The sequence below is a fragment of the Balaenoptera ricei genome, chromosome 9 (genome assembly GCF_028023285.1).
Source record: "Balaenoptera ricei isolate mBalRic1 chromosome 9, mBalRic1.hap2, whole genome shotgun sequence".
Taxonomy (NCBI): Eukaryota; Metazoa; Chordata; class Mammalia; order Artiodactyla; family Balaenopteridae; genus Balaenoptera; species Balaenoptera ricei.
Window position 1 is genome coordinate 47,420,719 of NC_082647.1, and position 21,968 is coordinate 47,442,686.

The 21,968-nt window shown below is 36.7% G+C and overlaps 2 protein-coding genes across 2 annotated transcripts in view; one reads left to right on the forward strand and one right to left on the reverse strand.

Moving 5' to 3' along the window:
* PLEKHA8 (pleckstrin homology domain containing A8) overlaps positions 1–21,968 on the reverse strand; it is a 93,405-nt gene that overhangs the window by 70,933 nt on the left and 504 nt on the right. The window contains exon 2 of the mRNA XM_059933672.1: positions 19,244–19,405. The gene's annotated coding sequence lies outside the window, so the exon portion shown is untranslated. The remainder of the gene's footprint in view (positions 1–19,243; positions 19,406–21,968) is intronic.
* On the forward strand, positions 218–11,499 carry FKBP14 (FKBP prolyl isomerase 14). The gene is made up of 4 exons (XM_059932736.1): positions 218–583; positions 3,697–3,848; positions 6,666–6,793; positions 9,197–11,499. The coding sequence occupies exons 1-4, from the start codon at positions 387–389 to the stop codon at positions 9,353–9,355; spliced, it is 636 nt and encodes a 211-aa protein (XP_059788719.1). The 5' UTR covers positions 218–386; the 3' UTR covers positions 9,356–11,499.

Consider the following 21,968-nt stretch of genomic DNA (forward strand, 5'->3'; position numbering starts at 1 on the left):
TAATCCTCCGGGCTCCAGGACCTCAACGGGTGGTTCGCCTCTGGGCTTACCGCCCTGCTCGGCCGGGTGGTAAATTACACTGTTGTAGAGTCATTGGCTTGAGAGGCTCCTGAGGGACAGCACCGCAAGCCAACGGGAGCTCGCGCTTTCCAGGGGGCCGTGTTGTAAGAGCCAGTCAAGGGCCGGGTTTGGGTTTAACTCTTTAGAGGTGAGTTCGCAGTGCGTGGGAAAGTTGTCGGTGGTGAATGTGCCACGTCTGCTAGGAAGGGGGAGTCATGAACTTGCCAGAGGCTGTTGTCTTTAAGTCTTCAACTACATCCTTAACTCTATGAGGTCGGGGGGCCCTTTTTGTGTTTTTGTAGCAATTTGTTTCCCGCCCTGGCAACATGAGGCTTTTCTTGTGGAACGCGGTCCTGACGCTTTTAGTCACTTCTTTGAGTGGGGCTCTGATCCCTGAACCAGAAGTGAAGATTGAAGTGCTCCAGAAGCCGTTCATCTGCCATCGCAAGACCAAAGGAGGGGATTTGATGTTGGTCCACTATGAAGGCTACTTAGAAAAGGACGGCTCCTTATTTCACTCCACGTGAGTAATTATACCCTGCAGGTAAAATAGTAAAGAACCCACCCACATATGCCAGCTCTCGGGCAGGAACAGCGGCGTGTACCAGCTTTATTTCTATTGAAAAAAACTGAAATATCTAATTTCTTAGTTTGGGGAAAGGAAATTGTTTAAAGCCAATCTTATATAACAAGGCCTTTGAAGGTCTTATTGGAAACATGTGGTCAGGATAAAGCAGTAATTTTTTTAATTATAAAAATTAGAACTAGAATTTCTGAAATGCTGTAGAAATATCTAGGTGTATAATTAGGCAATAAGTAGAAAAGCCTTAAAGGAATTCTCATTTCTCAAACTTTGTCCCTGAGGGAAAATAACTCAATTCCATTTTTATTTTGGTGTAGGTGAAATTTACTTAAACTTTTCATAGCAACTTCATGAGCAGAATATACAATCATTTATTTGCTTGTTGTAGGTTATGTTAATGCTAGTCCATTGACCTAACTTTTGTTCTGATAGATGACACTTTGGTCAAGGCACAGGACCACGATTTGTTTCATTATTTGTTTCTTTCTAGAAATTCAAAGACTTCATTGATGGGTGTGGGTGTGGTTATGGAAGATTAATTCAATACCTACAGTGAAGGATTTTCAGGTGGTTACACTATCACTATTTCTGTTTTATAAAGAAAGAAATTGCAACATGGAAAACTTTTACAAGTGTAATGATTTCCAATTAGGCATTGATTCTCCAATTCCATTCCAAAAGTATTTACTGAACATTTCTTTATGTTAGGCCCTTTGTTTGATACTAGGGAGATTTTTAAAATCTGGCTTCTCTCCATCCTCATCCATTCATTCATCTATTCATCAATCAAATCCTTAATGAGTCAGGCCCTGGGGATGCAAAGATGACTAAGAGTGGGTTCTTCTCCTCTAGAAGAACACTGTCTACGGGGGGGGGGGGGGGGGGGGGTGGAGGGAGGGGGAGGAAGACAACTCATGATGTAAAGTACAGAATGTTCGGGCTTCCCTGGTGGCGCAGTGGTTGAGAATTTGCCTGCCAGTGCAGGGGACACGGGTTCGAGACCTGGTCTGGGAAGATCCCACATGCCGCGGAGCAACTAGGCCCGTGAGCCACAACTACTGAGCCTGCGCGTCTGGAGCCTGTGCTCCGCAACAAGAGAGGCCGCGACAGTGAGAGGCCCGCGCACCGCGATGAAGAGTGGCCCCCACTTGCCACAACTAGAGAAAGCCCTCGCACAGAAATGAAGACCCAACACAGCCAAAATAAATAAATAAATAAATAAAAATAAAGTACAGAATGTTCAAAGTGCTCACAAAGCATAATGAACTCTGGACATAATCATGCTCTGAGAGATGGGGAAAGGGAACGACTTCCCAGAGATCTTAATTGAGATGGGCCTTGAAAGATGGGTGGAGGTTTCTCCGTGGAGAATGAGGACGGGAGGACATCCCAGGTAGGGGGAATGGCGTGAACTAAAGCAGTGAAGCTTCGTGGCCCTTCCTAGACCTCGTTTTCTGATAAACTGCCTTTACTGGGCATTCCGATCTGGTCTCTCATGAGGTTCTGAAGTCAGTGGCACTCTTCTCTGAACTCTGTTAGCCTTTGCAAAAAGTTCCAAGATGAGGGCATGCCATAGAATTCTCAACAGCCCTATCTTTTTTATCAACAAGGCCGGTGCCACAGTGGACAGTAAACAATATTAGGATTTGCATTTGAAACTTCCAATTACATTTTTTATTTTTAGTCTGATCTTTTTTAGACCCAGCCTGCTTTCTTTCAGGTCTCAGAACCAAAAGCCTGTGTGGACCCTGGTGGTAACCGCTTGACATTTAGCACTTTGCTACTAAAGTTCTAGTACCTGAAGAGGGGAATATTGTCATGCAGCCTCCATGTAAATGGCCAAAACCTGCTAACTCTCAGTATTATAAAGAAGTACCATCAAATGATCAGTTTATAAAGCATGTTCATTATTTCGAGACCCGTAGCCTATGTGGTAAATAGCCTAAGTCCTTTACCATGACAAGAAATGTTGCAAAACTGTAGGCAGTGCTGGGTGGTAGATTCTTTCTTCTTTCTTTATTCTTTTCTAGCCTTCCCCTATTTTCTATGGTTGCCATTTTGCTACTTTGATCGTGGGGGAAATTAAGGAAAAGAAGTGATGGCCTTTACCTAGATTTAGTAACCATGGTACCTGTGAAGCCTAGTAGAGTGACTTCGTTTCTCAACTACAAGATATCCTTGAATAGGACACTTTCCTTATTGCACTAAGAGGGAGCTAACTGGGGCTTAGATACTACTCAGCCCACAAGCCCCTCCAGTAGCTCAGCAGGTTGGTTTTCTTAGGCTGGCCTCTCTCCAACTCATGAGCCAGGATATCTTGACCATTTCCTTCTTCCCCAGTCCTTGAGGGGCCACTCCTCCAGACTTCCTTGCATAGCCCCACAATAAACTCCTGGGAGAGAACTAGGCCAGGGTCTGAGTGGGGATTCAGGGTTGAAGAGCAGCCTCTTGCACCTATCAGAGCCATCAGCAGGCTATACATCAGGAAAGGTTGTAGGCAGGATATAAGACACTGAGCTCCTGACTCCACTGTGCAAGTGGGCATGGACCCGTGAGCGCTGGCAGTAAATTCTTAGCTTCTCATTCTCCTTCCCAAACTCATCCATTTCCCATTATTTTATCCCTTTTCTGCATCCTAGTGGTCTTCCTGGGACAGCATCACTTTGTGATTAAGACTTTGCACTTTCGAGTTGGGTCAGATACTGGCACACTCCTCTGTACAATGGGGTAATAATGGTACTTATATTATCATTGTTAAACTTAAAAAGAAGCAAAGCATTTAGGATAATACCTATAAACAGTAAATGCTAAGAGTTGTTTTTATTATTATTCCCTCTGCCAGCTCTAGCAAATTCAGCTATGTGAAATTTGCATCAAGAAAGGTAGGAAGTGAAATGAATTACTATAGAGTTTGACATGTGCATGTGTGCTATTTTCATTAATTTCCAAACTAATAAAATTAATCAGTCATGGATGGAAATGTTATACCACAGCAATAAAAAAATAATGATAAAGTTACTAAGGAGTTCTAATGTGTTTTCTTTCTACTGTAGTTACAAACATAACAATGGTCAGCCTATTTGGTTTACCCTGGGCATCCTGGAGGCTCTCAAAGGTTGGGACCAGGGCTTGAAGGGAATGTGTGTAGGAGAGAAGAGAAAGCTCATCATTCCTCCTGCCTTGGGCTATGGAAAAGAAGGAAAAGGTAATAACAATTCTACATTTTTACTACAGCATTAGAATTCTTCTCTGGATTAGGGATAGAAGTTAGTAACTACTATGTATTTTTTTCTAGAAGTAAATAGAGGACTTGTATATCTTAGGAAAATATAATTGTCTTGATTAGCATTTGAAATGGCCAATTAAGGCCATAATATGTAAATGGTCAACTGAGCCAATAAGGAAAAACGTTATGTAATCTCAACTCTATTATTAATATTGCTCACCAATATGGCGGGTTTTGTTTGTTTGTTTTTGGCCGCACCACCTGACATGTGGGATCTTAGTTCCCCAACCAGGGATCGAACCCATGCCCTCTGCAGTGGAAGCACAGAGTCTTAACCACTAAACCACCAGGGAAGTCCCTGGTGTTTTCTTATCTAATGGTGGTATTATTTCCATAACATGATGTTTACCATTTTAACCATTTTTAAGTGTACAGTTCAGTGGCATTAAGTACATTCACATTGTTGTGCCAGCGTCACCACTATCCACCTCTAAGACTTTTTTATCCTCCCCAGTTGAAACTTACAATTTGTTTTCACAATGCAAAAAGAAAGACTACTCAACATAATTGTTTTGATGAGTCAAACATTTGAAATATAGATTATTAAAGCAATAAATGCAGTTTTAGATGTGGGCTGTGTGTGACTCACAAATGAAGTCTCCCACGACAGAGCTCTTATGGGAGTTAATTTTCATCTTTGTTTTAAAGTTGTTTTATAAAGTTTTTGATAATTTATTTAAATAAATAATGGAGTGACATGAAATGAGTTTAATAAAGCAGAAGCAAGTGGGCTAGTTGGTCCAGGGAGCCTTTGTGCTAGATGTTCTAGGGCAGCCAATAACACCTGTTGTTTAGGTGGGAACCCATGCAGTTTTCCAAAGGGCTACTTACAAGAAGCCTGAAGATGTTTACATGCATGTATCCTGTAATTCCTTTATTAGAATCTTACCTAAGGGAATAGTCTGGTATTGGGAGAAAGGTTCATAAACAGGGATGTCCATCACTTGTTATTTCTAATAGCAAAAAGATTGGAACCAACTTAAGTGTATAATGAAAAGGGTGTATATAAATAAAATATGGCCCAGTTATTTTAAAATGGCATTTTAAAGATTTTAAAAATTACATCTAAAATATGTCTGATATAATGTTATATTTATAAAGGTAGAAAATGAAGATATATATATTATGATAGTAAGTATTAGGAAAAAATATATACACATACAAAGTGAATCACAAGGAAATAAATAAGAATGTTAATAATGGACAGTGGTTCTGGGAGTTATTTTTATTTCTGGTTCTGTCTCTTCCACATTCTCTACAATGGGCACATATTATATAATGAGGAAGAAAAAAAATTTTAAGAAGTCATCAGAACTAGACAGAAAACCACTCTGACGTAGTAGAAATACAGACTTCACAGCATCCTGAAGTCCAAGCTTAACCATTTACAAGGTGGGGATTATGATTTCCTAGCCCCAGTGTACTGAGAAGAAAATAGGTGTCATATGTGAAGTATCACATATTCTAAATGGATCTTGCTATGTAAATCTTATGCATAGAATAGGATTTACTAACAAAATTCAATTCTTATTTTAATAATGATCCTTTTAGAGAAGTCAAGTATCTAGAAAATGTTTCTCTGATGTTTAAACATTTCTTTCACTTTCCTGTATCTTTGTCTCACCTTTAATATTTATGTATATAGTATTAGTCCATTTCTCTTTCTCCATACGCTATTTGACTTGATTTTATTTTATAACAAGTAGAGATCTGAATTTGAGTCATTTCCTTCAAACAGAATACCATGAAACTAATTCTGCTAATACGTATTAAAACACTAATTTTGTAGTTTTTTAGTACCATGTTTGCATGCCTCCTTTTGGAAAGATACCAGTTTTATCGATGACCTCTAGTGCATGCCCTTCTCTGTCTAGATCTGGAATGGTAAGCTTCGGCACACAGTGTAAGTTTTGTTCTTTTGGTGCTTACAGATGCTCTTTAATGGGATGAGGGGGTGGGGCACTGAGAAATATTTGTAATGTTTACCCGGACCTGTATGTTAAATATAGTTATAAAGAAACACGTTGAAAAAAAATTGTCCATGTGTCCCAGAAGTTTTTTGTTTGTTTTGGTTTTGGTTTGGTTTTTTTTAAGGTCCCTGGGGCTTTAACCAAGCTCTTTTCACTTTAAAAGATTTTTATCTCCCTTCTCAGAAATTTGCTTTAATGTCTCCCCTCCCATGGAACTTCCTCAACATGTGTTAAATTTGCTTCCAGATGAGAAAACTGAGGCTTTAAAGAGGGGCAGATGTGAGCCTCAATCCCAGTGTGAAACCAGAGCTCATTCAGTTATATACTGCCTCCCAGTGGTGGAAATGGCAGTACTATATGTATTTCTAGGCCAGGACTTTTTGACCCAAAAGTTAGTAAATCATTTGTACTATATTTAACTCTGAATTATCTAAAGCCCATTAAGTCATTCTTGACATATAATATGTAACCTCTTAATTATATTTGAAATTTAATACTCAGACCATGAGGCATATCTGTGTGTGTGTGTAAAACAATTTTTAATTGCAAAGCCAAAAACACATTGTTTTTGATCTAATAGCTTGGATTGTTCCTTCTTTATTTTGTTTGAATAAACTATAAGTAATTTCTATATATGGGACAATCTTAGAAAGGCTCTTTATTTAATTCAATTAAAACAGTATTTTGTTCAGTACCACAAATTTTCTACCATCAAAACTTTGGGATCTATTTAATAAAACTTAACCCCTCTCTCTCTTCATGTCAGGTAAAATTCCCCCAGAGAGTACACTGATATTCAACATCGATCTCCTAGAGATTCGAAATGGACCAAGATCCCATGAATCATTCCAAGAAATGGATCTTAATGATGACTGGAAACTCTCTAAAGATGAGGTGATCTTTCCTTTTTCTTTCTGCCTTTCTTCCTTTCTCTCTTCCCTTTTCTCTCCTCCACTTCCTTTTTTCCTCCCTTCCTCCCTCCCTCCCTCCCTTTTAGCTTACTTTTTAAGAAATATATTTTAAAATAAAATTTATTTTTATTTGTGTAAAATGTTATTTATAAGTTTTCTTAAACACTGATGCTTTGAAAATTGACTTTTTTTCATAGGAAATCATTGTTTTGGAGAGAAATATATTGAGACTTTTCATTTTTTGCTTTTTTTCTCCTTAATGCTTAGGGTTCAGTGTATCTTGCTCTCACCCTGAGTTTTTGAAGATCTGTTTTGCCAAGACAATTCCCGTTTTGGAGCTACGATATAAGAAACGTAGATGTCCTGCAAAATATCTCACGTGGGCAGTTTCTGTTTAAAACTTTAGACTGGTTGTTAAATGAGTTGCATAGTGATTTTCTAGCAGTTAGCATCAGCAAGCAGATCACATGCTCAGTTTTGCTCAGGTTAGGAGACCCCAGCCTGGATTTTCCACAGTAGGAGACCTTTCCTAGCCCGCACAGGGTCCTGGTGCTGAGTAAGGAGAAAGGAAGAAGACTTCTCTTTATAATTTATTTAGGTGTTTGCAGCCATTGCTACACATACCTGTCTTAGTCGGCTTCTGTGGGGAAAGAAGTGGAGGTAGATATCTAGCCCTATGTTTTTTGTCTACCCGTATTCTCCATTCTGGCTTGGCTGGTCAGAAATCAAGTCCCTTTTTATGCTTTCATCAATTTCATTCTAATGGCTAGGAAATGATTGTCTTTTTTTTTATATATAAATTTATTTATTTATTTTTGGCTGTGTTGGGTCTTTGTTGCTGCACGCGGGCTTTCTCTAGTTGCAGCGAGGGGGGCTACTCTTCGTTGCAGTGCGCGGGCTTCTCATTGCAGTGGCTTCTCTTGTTGTGGAGCATGGGCTCTAGGCACGTGGGCTTCAGTAGTTGTGGCTTGTGAGCTCTAGAGCGCACACTCAGTAGTGGTGGCGTATGGGGCTTAGTTGCTCCGCAGCATGTGGGATCTTCCCAGACCGGGGACCGAACCCGTGTCCCCTGCGTTGGCAGGCGGATTCTTATCCGGTGCGCCACCAGGGAAGTCCCAATGATTAAGTCTTAAGACATGTTGTTATAAACCGCAGGGTCATGATCCACAGCTACTAAATTCATAACACCTCAGAGTGTTATCAGTCATGGACTTTTTTCTATCCAAGATAAATTTGAATTCCCTTTCATTAAAAAAATCTTGAAGAAAAAACATTCACATGGTTCAAAAAAATCAATTCAATATAAAAAGATTTATTAAGAAGTCATTTTCCAAAAAAAAAAAAAAAAAAAAAAAAAAGAAGTCATTTTCCCACCCACATCCTCTTCTACCATGTGACCTCCCCCTTCATATCCAGTTTTACTAGTTTCTAACAAACCCTTCCAGTGTTTCTTTATGCAAATACTAGCAAGCATGAATATATATTCTTATTTCCCCCTTGCTTACACAAGAAGTAGCATACTATACATACTGTTTGACATCTCACTTTATTCACACAATATACCCTGGAGACATGTTCTACATTAGTCCATAGAGTTTCATTATTACTGCCCCCCACCCCTTCTTAACAACTGCATTAAATCCCCTTAATCTTAAAAATAAATATACACTATATGTTTGCATGTTGGTGGTAGGGGGAGGAGAGAAGATTTGAAAGTGCTGATCTAACAGAGGAATAATAGGGATATGATTCAAAATGAAAATATAGGTTGAATTGCATTATGGTGAATCTAGTAGGTAATTGGGGGCAATATTTTGTTTATATATTTAAATATCTGTATAAAAATGGAAACTTTTAGTCTAAATACTCATCAGGCTGGATTTTGCTTTAATTTCTGAGATCGGAAGGTCATGTGGCGTGATTACAGCCAGTCCACAGCAGGTACTATTCCCAGACGCCTACTTAAAATTTAAAAAGGCCATCATTTAATCTGATTTTAAGAGAAATATCTGGAATTCTGACCCTTCTTAGAAACAAGATCTGGATAATTCGGTGGATTGAAAGATAGCAGTCTTTCAAATGCTTGGTTTTATTTAGACTCGGATTAACACATAATATGCTTTCACTGTGTGTTTTTCCCATGATATAAGCCATATATTTGCCTCTGAGCAATATTTTGTGTCTCTACTGTAGCACTATAGCAACAGCTTTTAAGGGGAAAAATTCCTTATAATTCTCTTACTATCATTAGAAATATATCATAAGGTAGTTGTTTAGTAGTTGTTATATATAACTAAATGCACTGTCTGTCCAGTCTGTGATATTGATTGGCTCGATGTGGGTGTCCTAAGAATTATAATTATTAATGTGACCCATTATTTTGTAGGTTAAAGTGTATTTAAAGAAGGAGTTTGAAAAGCATGGTGCAGTGGTGAATGAAAGTCATCATGATGTTTTGGTGGAGGATATTTTTGATAAAGAAGATGAAGACAAAGATGGATTTATATCTGCCAGAGAATTTACATATAAACATGATGAATTATAGACACACGTCTGCCCATTTTATATAGCATCCATCCTTAAAAGAGAGGGTAACCATCTTGAAAGAAAGTCTTATTTGTTAACTATGTTCTGTTCATGCTTTGGTTTTTATTTTTATATATTTTTCTGAATATTATTAGAAGAACCCCTTAGGGCTTCTAAGTACCCATTTCTTTCTGGTAGGTTATTAGGAAGAAAAAATTGATTTGTCTTTGAATAGAAGACTTCTGGACCATTTTCCACTTTTACATATGAAGCTTTATGTTTTACTTGCTTACTTGTGATTTTAAAATATTGCCACTGGGTGCATGCCCAACATAAGACCAGGTTATAGCACAAATCAGCACCCTCTGTTTCTTCTTCCCTCTATTTTCTCCAAGTTAGATGCTGATATTTGAAAAGCCTTTTGCAATAGCCCAAGGCTTATTATTTTCATGTTGTAATGAAACAGTGTGTCTGTAACTGCCTTTGAGTCTCTGCTTGAGGAAAAAGGGAAAATGGTTGTTGAGCTCTACGTTTAAGAGTTACTGCTTTACTGAGGAGATGTGCAAAGCTGAAATGAGTAAAGTTAATAATTTATAAATATGTTTACATTGAAATATTCTGCCTGGGATTTAAGCTACATAAGGTTGGGTTCCTAGTGATGAATGACCTATTGTGATTAATAGAACAAATTATTTATGTGTTTATTTCTTCATAATAAAATGTGTCAAAGTATTGTAGAGGAGGTAAAGAGTTGTATTGAGTCAGTGTTTACTTTTTAAGGCTGGAAGATCACCCTTCCTGGTTCTTTAATTAATAAAGTCTATAACTAATGTATTATACTACAGTAACATTGTCTTATAAGAGAAATTAGTAATACAATAAAAATTTTCCTGTTTCTGCCTCATCAAAAAAATGAGGCAGACCTACAGCAGCTACTATTGAATACAGGTCTATCCTGGATCAAAAAGTTGATGATTTTATAATTTTATCTTAAATTGGAATTTTTCCTTAACACTTTAAAAAAGTGCCCAAATCTCCATTTGCTAAGAAGAATCCTTTATAAGTTTACAAAGTGATCTCAAGTGCATCATTGTCTGATTCTCATTAGTCTGAAGCCTATGGAAAAAAGAGGGTAGATCTTAATGTACCTATTTTATAGATGAGGGAATTGTCATTAAGAGAGACTTGTGCCCAAGGTCAACAACTAACTTATAGAACCAGATTTCAGTCCCCAAGTTAAGTATGTTTCTACTGCCCTCTACTATTGAAAAAGTAAAATTTTTCTTTGAATTCATTGGGCCTAATTCTCTCTTCAGTTTGCTCTCCTAGCAGTCAACTCTGTTTTTTGTCTTTGGGTCCTTATCCTTTGAAGATAGTTAACTGGCTGTTTATGGCGCTTTTGAATTCCCATGATCCAGAAATGGCTCTGGTTTCATTGAATAATCTTGGGGTGAACACTGAATTGCCTCAAAAACCTAGGGGTGAGAGGGTCCAGGTGTGTGTCTTAGTCCTTTCATTCCTGTTTACCTCTAGGTTTTTGTTTTTTTTTTTTAATACTTATGAACAATTACCACATCATATATAGACTACTTTCACCAATTGTATATTGACATTTTCGCCACTAAGACATAAAGTTCTTGAGAAGAACATAAATAACACCTTTGTCTGATGAAATCACCTATATTTAGAAAAGTCTTAAGTTGTCACTGCTGTTTTCCTCAACCTGAAGGTGTTATAAGCCACAATACAGAAAGCTTTGGTCCGTATTATTGGGGGAAAGAAAGTAGCTTGTCATAGGGTGCTACTTTGTATAAACATTACTGATAATGCTATCTGTGGTAGAGCAAGTAAAGTAAAAAGAATTTTGGTTATTCAGGTAGCATATTTCTTTATCTTGTGTGAATTTGGATCAATTCCCACCTAAATAGGTAGACACCAGTATGAAATGACAATATATAAATAGGTTATGGTTGTTTTTATGTTACCTGCCTTTTTAGTTTAGCTGCATCTTTGCACCTTTTCATTCGTAAGAATAATCAGACATGAACTGTGACTTCACTTGTATATAATTTGACTCAGTAATACTGCTAAGATGTGTCATATTTAAATTTATACAACTCTGTTGTGGTATTCTTTTCAAAATAAAGTTTATTTGGGAAATAATTGGTTTTGTGAAAAATTCTTCAAGTCCCAGTTTCCTCAGCAGCTTTATTGATTTTCTTAACTGTTACTCTAGGTTTTATGTTGAAATTAAGTGAGGAAAATGGACGGGTAATGAGAGGAGAGGGGTATGGTGACATTTTGAATGTGTCTCTGGTTATTCACTCTGTTTGGATATATTTGTAAGGAAAGCTGTGGTGTGGTTTAAATTGTTTTTAAATAAGCATCAAACCTTGAACATTGAGGGCAATAGTTAATGGTGAATTTTTTTGGGAGTGGAGAAGTGTATGTGGTGTTTTGCTTTGTTTTGGTGGTAATTATCATTATTGTTTTGGTTTAGGAGTTTATTGTTTGTCACAGGTGGACATTATGACGATTAATGCCTACTGAGTAAATTAGTGCTATAAAATACCTTATGTAATTAAGTGAAATTCTGGGTTGCCATAAAAATAACAGGAAACAATGATTTCTGATTCAGATGGGTGACTAGCCATTTGGATCTTTCCTTGTGGAAATGAATTTGTACCTCTTATCTTATTTGATATATGATATTGCTTATACCTGTAATGCTATTTAGATATCAGTATGCTGTCTCTCCACTGAATTGAGGATATGGGTGATTTCCCAGTGTTGTTTGGAAACTACAAGAGAAGAAGGAACTTGGTGAAATGTTATGGGAAAAAATAACACCTTCTCACCTCTTGTTAAAAAAGCAAATTGTCTGGATGAACCTAGAGATTATCATACTGAGACAGAGAAAGACAAATATTATATGGTATCATTTATATGTGGAATCTAAAAAATAATAAGAATGAATCTACATACAAAACAGAAACAGCCTCACAGACACAGAAAACAAAGTTGTAGTTACCAGAGGGGAGGGCAGGGAGGGATAAATTAGGAGTATGGGATTAACAGATACACACCACTACATATAAAACAGATAAACAAGGAATTACTGTATAGCACAGGGAACTATATTCACTATCTTGTAATAACCCTATAATGAAAAATAAAGAATAAGAAAATATATATGTGTATAACTAAATCACTTAGCTGTACACCTGAAACTAACACAATATTCTAAATCTATACTTCAATTAAAAAAGAAAAGCAAATTGTCATTATAATAATAACTGGGAAAAAATAACAAGGGACTTATTTTCCAGAGATGCAAAACACTTGGACGTAAGAGTTTTGTTTTGGTTTGGTTTTGTTTCTTACCCACTTTAGTTTGAAATGAAATCTAAAATGTCAATCATGAATATAAATTAATATGCCCATTTGAAAACATTAAAATTATAGTACTTCTCTTTCTTAGTATCTATAGCAGTCTTTTTAGTAGGATTTGCATATTCCCTTTTAGTACAATGAAACTCATACATTCTTACATATGGGTTTGGAGTCTTTATGTGAAGGTAAATTCTTTTCTCTCTTTAAAATATTATTTTGCCTCTGCTTTCAGCTTTGCCCCTGCAACCTCCCTCTCCTTGCTCCAGACTAATAGAAGAAAGAGACCTTAACAAACATTGGATTCATAGCTCAGTCTTCTTCAGATACAGTGAGAGGTATGCTTTGGTTCCTAAAGGCTACAGAAATGTAGTAGTGATTCAAATTTCGTGTACACTACAATCATATGGGATATGTGTTAAAACTGCAGATTCCTAACCCTTTCCCCAGAAATTCTGATTAATTTGTGGATTGGGCTCATGAATCTGCATTTTAACCCACTTGATAGATGATACCGATGCAGGTGGTCTAAAACCTTAATTTGAGAGACAATTAACTTCACTAATTCTCTGCCCTTGAATATACAGTCTCCTATGTTTTTCTCTTCTACGAATATTCTTTTTTGCATTCTGGAAAACATTGGGCATTGGGACAACTAATTGTGCCTAAAAATGAACATACAGTTAAAGGATAAGTTGTGTGTAGAAACCATTTTCCCCAGGGTTAGAAATTTTTTATGACTATGAATTCTTACAGCAGAAAGTTAGATGGTCAGTAAATCTATTTTGTGAACATATTCTCTATGAGAAATGAGAAAAGAGCTCCAGACTTTCCCCAAATTATTCTTCTATATTATTTTTTCAGCATTATCTACAACCCACCCCTTTAGAAGAATATACAGTTGAGATTTAGAAAAAATAAAACTATTCTCTTAAAAATATATAGATGTGTATATGTGTATATATATGTATAGTGCAAACTATATACTGTATATAAACGATAAACTGTATGTATAAAGTATGTGTATGTATATAGTATGTGTGTGTATATATGTGTGTGTATGTGTGTGTGTATAGTTTTGTACCAAACATAGCCATTGTAATGCTCTCTCTAGTACATGATTTCCTCTCTCTGGAAACTTCTTTACTGTGGAAGAAGTCAAACTTCCTTTTTGTCAATTTGGGGTCTGTCATCCTCTATTTTGCTCAATTTTCTGTGTTTCACTTATAATTTAGGTAAAATTTCCTAGTAGTTCTCCATGTAAAACCAACAATAATCTTTTTTTTTTTTTTTACCCCTTTAGCTTGAGGGTTGCCAAGGGGTTAAGTGGCTCCTTTTGATATGCATAGATTATTTTTAGGGAAATGATAAAAACTGTTGGAAGATTCCCGGAGATCTGCAACACGCAGCATGGTGTCTGTGGATTCCTTTGTTTACCAGTTCTTTGTGTCCCTGGACTGCTAATAAAGCCTCTGGCATAAAATGGATGCCTTTAGTGAGTATGAGTCAGCCAATAATTTACAAAGCCAATCTAAGTGCCTGTGAGCTAGACTACCATCCATTTTATTTTATGATCTAAAAGCAAATGACATGAGATGTTAGCTGAGGTCTTATTTTAAAAATCCAGAGTAAAGTGAATGCTGTTCCCTTGGCCCCTAATAACAGGTAAATTATATCCCACTTGGGGATTTCTGGGAATTTACAAGTCGTTTTATTAATTTAGAATTCCAGGTGGCAGTAGGATAAAGATAATTTCCTCTTCGGTAAACAGTTACAGTAAAAACAATTCCATGCACAATGTAAATTGAGGTATTGAGGGATAGTTTTCATTATTATAAAGAATGAAGTAAGGGTAGGGAGATCCGTTGGGGCTTAGTTCCAATTTCTTATAGCATTTTCTCATTCATTTGTTGGACTTAACTCTGCCGGAGTGCATTTTGTGTTAATATAACTCTGAATTTAATTTTTACCTCTGGGTAGGAGAGTAGGACATTATAACATTCAACCATGTATTGTTGGTTCTTTGCCCTTGTGATCACGTCTCCTGGAATTGTTGTGCAGCTATTTTGTGCAGCATACGTTCTCTTTGAGACATCCTAGATTTTTAAAAGTTGGTTCTTAAGTTAATAGCTAAATTTAATGAAATGGGTAATTATAATTGTGTAGAATAACCAAGAAGAGGAGTAGTACAAGTACAGGAGATTTGCCCTAAAATAAGAGACAGCATTTTACTTGTGGGAAAATAGGGAAGAACTTAAAGAGGATCTTGCAATGAAATTAAAGTTCTTGCAATGAAAAGGAGGATCTTGCAATGAAATCCTCATTTGAATAGCCAAATTTCCTCCCAGCATAATTGTTCTCTCCTGTTATCTTTATACCAATGGTTCCTTGGGACTAATCACAAGTTTTTCCTTGCACTATTTTGGCTACATTTTATAATATATAATCTTTTACAAAATGTCATGCCACATACAGTAGTATTCCAGGTTTTCTGTTTTGAATCATAGTCTTTAAAGAAAATTAAACAGCCTACTAAAGTTAATTGATTCTCACATTAAGACTGAACAGTAAATCAACTCTACGCCCTGGAATTTTTTTCAAACATTTTACTACTATGGCAATAATTCTTTAAAACTATTAACTCTTATCATTCACCTATTTCCCCTGAACTGGGCCATGTTCTTTGGTTTTCAAAAAATTTTTTTTGACGTGGGGTATTTTATTTCATTTTTTATAAGAATTAATTTTTAGTACAGATTTTTTTTACAGTTCAATAAATCTTAGGACATTCGCAGAGTTATGCATCCATTACCACAATTTTAGAACATTTTCATCATCCCCAAAAGAAACCCCCATACCCATTGGCAGTTACTGCCCACTTTCCCCCCATCCCCTAAGCTACCAGTCTACATTCTCTATGTATTTGGCTATTCTGGAAATTTTCTAATAATTTTTAAAGCTCAATCCTTTCTTTATATTCAGGGTAAAGAAAAATCAATGATCTGATAAATTCATATCATGGTAAAATAATCTCTGCTTTCAATTTTTGTTTCAAAAAATATGAAAAGTGTGGGGACTTCCCTGGTGGCGCAGTGGTTAAGAATCTGCCTGCCAATGCAGGGGACATGGTTTCAATCCCTGGTCCAGGAGGATCCCACATGCCGCGGAACAACTAGGCCCTTGCGCCACAACTACTGAGCCTGCGCTCTAGAGCCCGAGAGCCACAACTACTGAAGCCCACGCCCCTTAGGGCCCGCATGCCGCAACTACTGAGCCCACGCACTGCAACTATTGAAGCTCACGCGCTAGAGCCTGTGCTCCGCAACAAGGGAAGCCACCGCAATGAGAAGCCCGCGCACTGCATTGAGGAGTAGCCCCCGCTCGCCACAACTAGAGAAAGCCTGCGCACAGCAACGAAGACCCAGTGCAGCCAAAAATAAATTAAAAAAAAAACATGAGAAGTGCTTTTTGAAATTCAAGTAGAACCAAACGCAGATTCCAGGTCTAAGGAATAAATCACTCTACATATGCAAAAAGTCAAATCCTTTGCAAATGTAAGAGCTAGAACCAATGGTATAAGAGATTTATTAAGAATAGTAAAAACCTAGGACTTGGTTTATGATTAAGGTAGAAAGTCAGTGGAAAGGAGGGTAAAGAATAATCAAGAATTTAAAAACTAAAATATCTCTCTATATCTAGATTATTCTCAATTCTCTGAAATTAATCCAACAAGAAACGAAATAATGCCAGTTTTTTGGTCTTTTATAGAACACAGAAGAGCACCCAAAACAAAATACTCTTTCTCTAGAGTCAGAAGCTTCACACATTCTCTCAATAGGTGAAATCATTTTATAATCACTTATAGCATGAAGGAAGTCTTCCTTTAATTGAAACTAAAATTCCTACAGCAATTTAGACAGAGCTTGTTTTTTCTGAAGAATTGGAAAATGACTAATAGTAACTTCTGATAAAGTCATATATTATCTCAAGTGAGCAGTGGTGTTAAAATTGTCAACATAAAAGGCTCAACATTTACAATTCAAAATAAGCTTTCATCTATTAAAAGGTGGCCTCAGGTGTCACTAGAATATTAAAAGCAAGCCCTATTTTAAAACCGTACATAGCATAAGGTGAACCTTTTCTACACATGTAAACTAGGAAAACATATCAGCAAGAAAGGATTAGGTTGAAACTGCTAAGTCTGATCAGAGAATCTTCTAGTCTGCCCTCTGATGATCATAAGACGAAGTTTTAGCAATTGTCCTTTAAATTATCTGTACGGTTGGCTAAACGCATGAATGATTCCTAGAGGTGCAGCAATGAATGTAAAGCACATATGATAATTTGTTTCTGAAACCAGGTCCAGAACATTCATGAACTGTTATTTAAAATTAAATAGGAGCCACTCATTGAAACGACACATTCGAATAACTGAACTGATAAACCCATCACCTAATTATATGAGTAGGATTTTACACCTTTTTGCTAAAATACAATTTATGGTTGTCTAAATTACATACCTAAAGGACTTGATTGATTATTTAAATTCTAAAAATAATTTTTAAATAGATTTGAATACTTAAGGTCTCTCAGTGTTGCCTATACTCAATATGCACAATAATTCTGTAAATTGTTTTAAGGGCATTTTAAAGGTTTGTTACCATGGTAACCAAATTCAGAAAACTAACCTCTTAAACATGGTTGTCATAGGATTAAGGCAGATGGCTGACTAATCTTAACTAGTGCTTTTCTTTCTCATTTTCCCATGGCTTCCTGTCAGCTTTCTTTGGTTCTCATAAGATTACATACAAGGCAATTACATAGGCTTTCTTGCCCATACATAAGTGTCTCATTCACATAATATTGTCTGTCATTCATCCCCATGAGAGTTGCCCAATGACAGATCCTTTTCCTCCTGCTATAATTACACACTAAAAGAAGTACTAAGTGGAAAATATCTCTATATGCAATGTGTTAAAGGCATTTCTCAATTACACATGTACTTCGGCTCCTCAAAATCACTGCATGGGGTTCTTTAGATAATAACACTGGTTAGAAGAAAAGGCAAAATCATCATCAATGTATTTTTTTAAGTGGTCTAGGTTTGGGTAACCCTCATTTATGATCATCTTTTAAACTTGTTTATATTTCCCAACATGCTAGATTAATGTATTTATCTATGCATAACTCTTATGTTACCCTGACAGCAACATACAATATATGCATATATTACTTCTATACCTAATTAATTTCCCTGCTTGCCCCTGACTTCTTGAGAGGTAGGACTGATATGCCTTTTTCACCCTTGTAGCAATAGTGCAATTGCTGGTACAGGTGTCCAATAAATGTTTCTTGTTATACCAGTATGTTGAAGAAGTTCCATAAGTAAACTATGCATTTTCAGTTCTTAAAATAATGACTCTAGTTGTATCACGACATTTGGTTCCTTAGGGGCATTAAGATTAGTGTTCCTTGCCTTCCACATCTGCCCATGAAGGAAGAATTGCTATGGGACTTGCTCTCCTATTGTGAACAACTAGAAAATTGGGCAAAATATATGAAACAAATTTTGTCAGACATTGGACAACCAATGAGCAACTGGCAGAGCAGGAATGTGATTCTCAAGAGAAAAGAAACAAATGAGATAAGAGCTACAATTATCCCAGTTTTCTGCTTGGAGGCAATTCCTGAACTATACATGGTAAAAAGGAGGGAAACAAAACAGAGCCCAGTTCTCTTGTGGGGTTGAGGAAACAGAGATCAGAGTTCAGGGAGGTCAAAGCAGCTAGAATCTGTGGGGCAGAGCTCTGGATAAGAGAAAACTAAGCAGAAAAAAACTTCAGAAATTTGCATAAAGGTTTCCTTGAGTCATTGAGTGAATACCAATTGCTGCAGGCATATGGTGAATCACCATAAGGTTGGGCAAAGAGTTAACTCCTGAGGAAAGAACAACTACTGGGGAGCTGTGCACAAAAAATTCCCAGAGCTTACACAAAACTGGGAATTGTCCAAGTTCCTACTAGCCAGAATCACCTTACTGATTACATGGAACATTCATTAGAACCCATATGTGAGTCATACCTTAGTAAAGAGCTAAAGTAGTCGTAGAGTTAAAGTTACCCTAGAGCTGTCGTAAACAGTTTATAAACAAGTCTCAAATGGGTGAAGCCGATTCTTAAGAACAAAGTTTACAACCTTTCTTTAAAAGAAATATTTTTAAAAATTCATTACTCAACAACATAAAATTCACTAAGTCTGATATCCGATGAAAAATTATGAGAGAGACAAAGAAGCAGGAGATAAAACAACCAATAAAAGACTAAAAATAGAAATGATAGAAGTAGCACACAAAGACTTTAAAACAGCTATTAAAATACAAATATGATCTGAGATTTAAAGGAAAATGTGTATGAGAAATGGATGGTATAAAAGAACCAAGTAGAACTTAAAGAGATAAAGAATAAAATATCTGATATAAAACGTTCATCAACAGGCAGTGGCAGTTAATTCCTTTTACCGTGCAGCTTTGCTTCACTCCATCTGGACTTTTCTGAAGCTGTGGGAGATGGTCAGTTCCAGATCTTGACCGGGCCAGGTGAGGTCTGTGGACCTGAGGCGTCCACTGTAAGGATGGAGAGGGACTGAGGGAGTCCTCGGGCCAGGAGAACTGCAAAACCTCCTTTGAAAAAAATAAAAACAAAGACAATGCTGCCACATTAAAAATGCTGGGAGAGGAGATGGGGGGGGGCACCGAAAAAAGAGAGAAAAAAAAAACTTTCATTGACAGTATTAACCATTAGTAGATTAGATTAGAGACTGCAGAAGAAAAGATAAGAAAACTTGAAGAAAAATCAAGAGAAATTCAAAATGAAGAGAGAAAAAAGAGTGGTGGGTGGGGAGGGAAAGAACAGATTCTCAGTGATCTGCGGGACAATATCAAGTGGTCTAATATATGTATAACTGGAGTCTCTGAACTTGGGAGGGATGGGGTACAATGGGTAAAATATTTAAAGATGTAATGGCCAAAATTTTTCCTAATTTGATGAAAACTATAAATGTACAGATCCAAGAAGCTTAGTAAGCCCCAATGGGATAAAAATAGGAAAAAACAAACAAACAAAAGAATAGATTCTCAGTGATCTGTGTGACAATATCAAGTGGTCTAATATATATATAACTGGAGTCTCTGAATTTGGGAGGGACGGGGTACAGTGGGTAAAATATTTAAAGATGTAATGGCCAAAATTTTTCCTAATTTGATGAAAACTATAAACGTACAGATCCAAGAAGCTTAGTTAGCCCCAATGGGATAAAAATAGGAAAAAAAAAAACCCAAAACACAACAAAGTGCTTTATAATCATATTGCTCAAAATCTGTGTTAAGGAGAAAACTCTTAAAAGCAGCCATAGGAGAAAAAAGGACATATTACGTACAGGGGAAGAAATCATCAAACACAGACTCTTCTTCAGAAACTTTGCAAGTCTTGTGACAATGTCTTATGACAATAGAATGGTACTTTTAAAGTGCTGAAAGAAATGAAGCTCTCAACCAAAAATTATGTATCCAATAAGAATGTTTCAAAAATGAAAGTGAAGTAATGACTTTTTCAGACAAAACTTGAAAGAGCTCATTATCATCTAACCTGCACCTACAACAAATGACAGCAATATCAATAAAGATGGGGTGGGGGATAGAAGTATCCTGCTGAAAATGTTTTGCATTATATCTGAAATTATATTATTTGAAGGTAGACAGTGATAAGTTTAAGATGCATATTGTAAATCCTAGGGTAATCAACAAATAAAACAAGAAGTATGGCTAATAAACCAATAATGGGTATAAGATGGAATATGAAAAATACTCAATCTTCAAAAAAAGGCAAGAGCAAAAAAAACACAAAAAACAAAAAAAAGAACAGAACAAATAGAAGTACCAAGATGTTACATTTAAAACCCATCATATTGATAATTACATTAAATATAAAAGGTCTACACCAGAGTTTCTCAACCCCAATGCTACTGATATTTAGGGACAGATAATTCTTAGTTGTGGGGACTTGTACTTTGCACTGTAGGATGTATAACAGCATCCTTGGCCTCTATGTGCTAGACGTCAGTAGAGGCCTCCCTCACCTCTGCCACTGTGACAACAAAAATGTCTCCAGACATTGCCAAATGTCCCCTGGGGGCAAAACTGCTTCCGTTTAAGAGCCACTGATGTAAGAACTCCAATTAAAAGGCAAAGAGTGTCTGACTGAATGAAAAGCAAGATCCAATTATATTGTCCAAACAAAGACAATCTACTATAATATAAAGATAAAGGCTAAAAGTAAAAGGACAGTTCCTTGGTTGGCCTTAAATGCACAGTCAGGTCCCTTTGTGCTCCAAGAGTCTATGACCACTACTGCTCTATCCTGCAGTAACTGCACTGATTCCCCCAGCCCTCTCCCACTATCCATTCACTCCTGGCAAACCACAAGCACAGGCATAACATTCAAAGATGTAAAAAAAGTCTCCTTCCTTGCCCTGCATTGTCACCCAGTTCTCCTCCCTGGTGGCATCTACTATTACAGTTTCTTAGGTATCCTTCCAAAGATAGTCCACGCATTTGCAAATGAGTACAGGCATATTTTCCCCCCACAAATGATAACACATTTACACAATGTTTTTCACATGGCTCCCCCCACCCTTAGTATAGGTTGGAAATCTTTCATATCAGTACATAGAAATAGATCTTCCTCATTTTTTCAACAGCTGGATAGCATACCATTGTGCTGATGTGCTGTAATTTATTTGAACAGTTCTCTATTGATGGGCATACGCTTCTAATCTTTGCTAGCACAAATAATGTAGCAATGGATAACCTTGTACGCATATCATTTCACACCTGTGTTGGTATATCTGTAGGATAAATTCCAGACATGGAATCTTTAGGTCAAAGACTATATATGTATTTGTTATTTGGGGAGATATTGCCGAGTTGTCCTCTACGGACTTTATAAAACTTTGATTTTTGCTAATCTGACAGGTGGAAATGCTACTTTGTATATGTATTCGATTTGCAGTTAAGTGAGCTTGCATATTTTTTCACGTGCCTAAGTGGTACTGCATTTTCTTTTCCTCTATACTATCTCTTCATATCCTTTGAGATGGTCTTTTCTTATTAGTTTATAAAAGGTAGAGTCTGTGTTCCGGTAACAGACGGATGGTCATGTCCTGACCAATGACCTTGACGCCAGCAT

Coding starts and splice junctions, on each gene's coding strand:
- FKBP14 (XM_059932736.1), top strand. CDS start 387: ATGAGGCTTTTCTTGTGGAACGCGGTCCTGACGCTTTTAGTCACTTCT. Junction 584..3,696: donor GGCTCCTTATTTCACTCCAC/GTGAGTAATTAT, acceptor TTTCTACTGTAG/TTACAAACATAACAATGGTC. Junction 6,794..9,196: donor GGAAACTCTCTAAAGATGAG/GTGATCTTTCCT, acceptor ATTATTTTGTAG/GTTAAAGTGTATTTAAAGAA.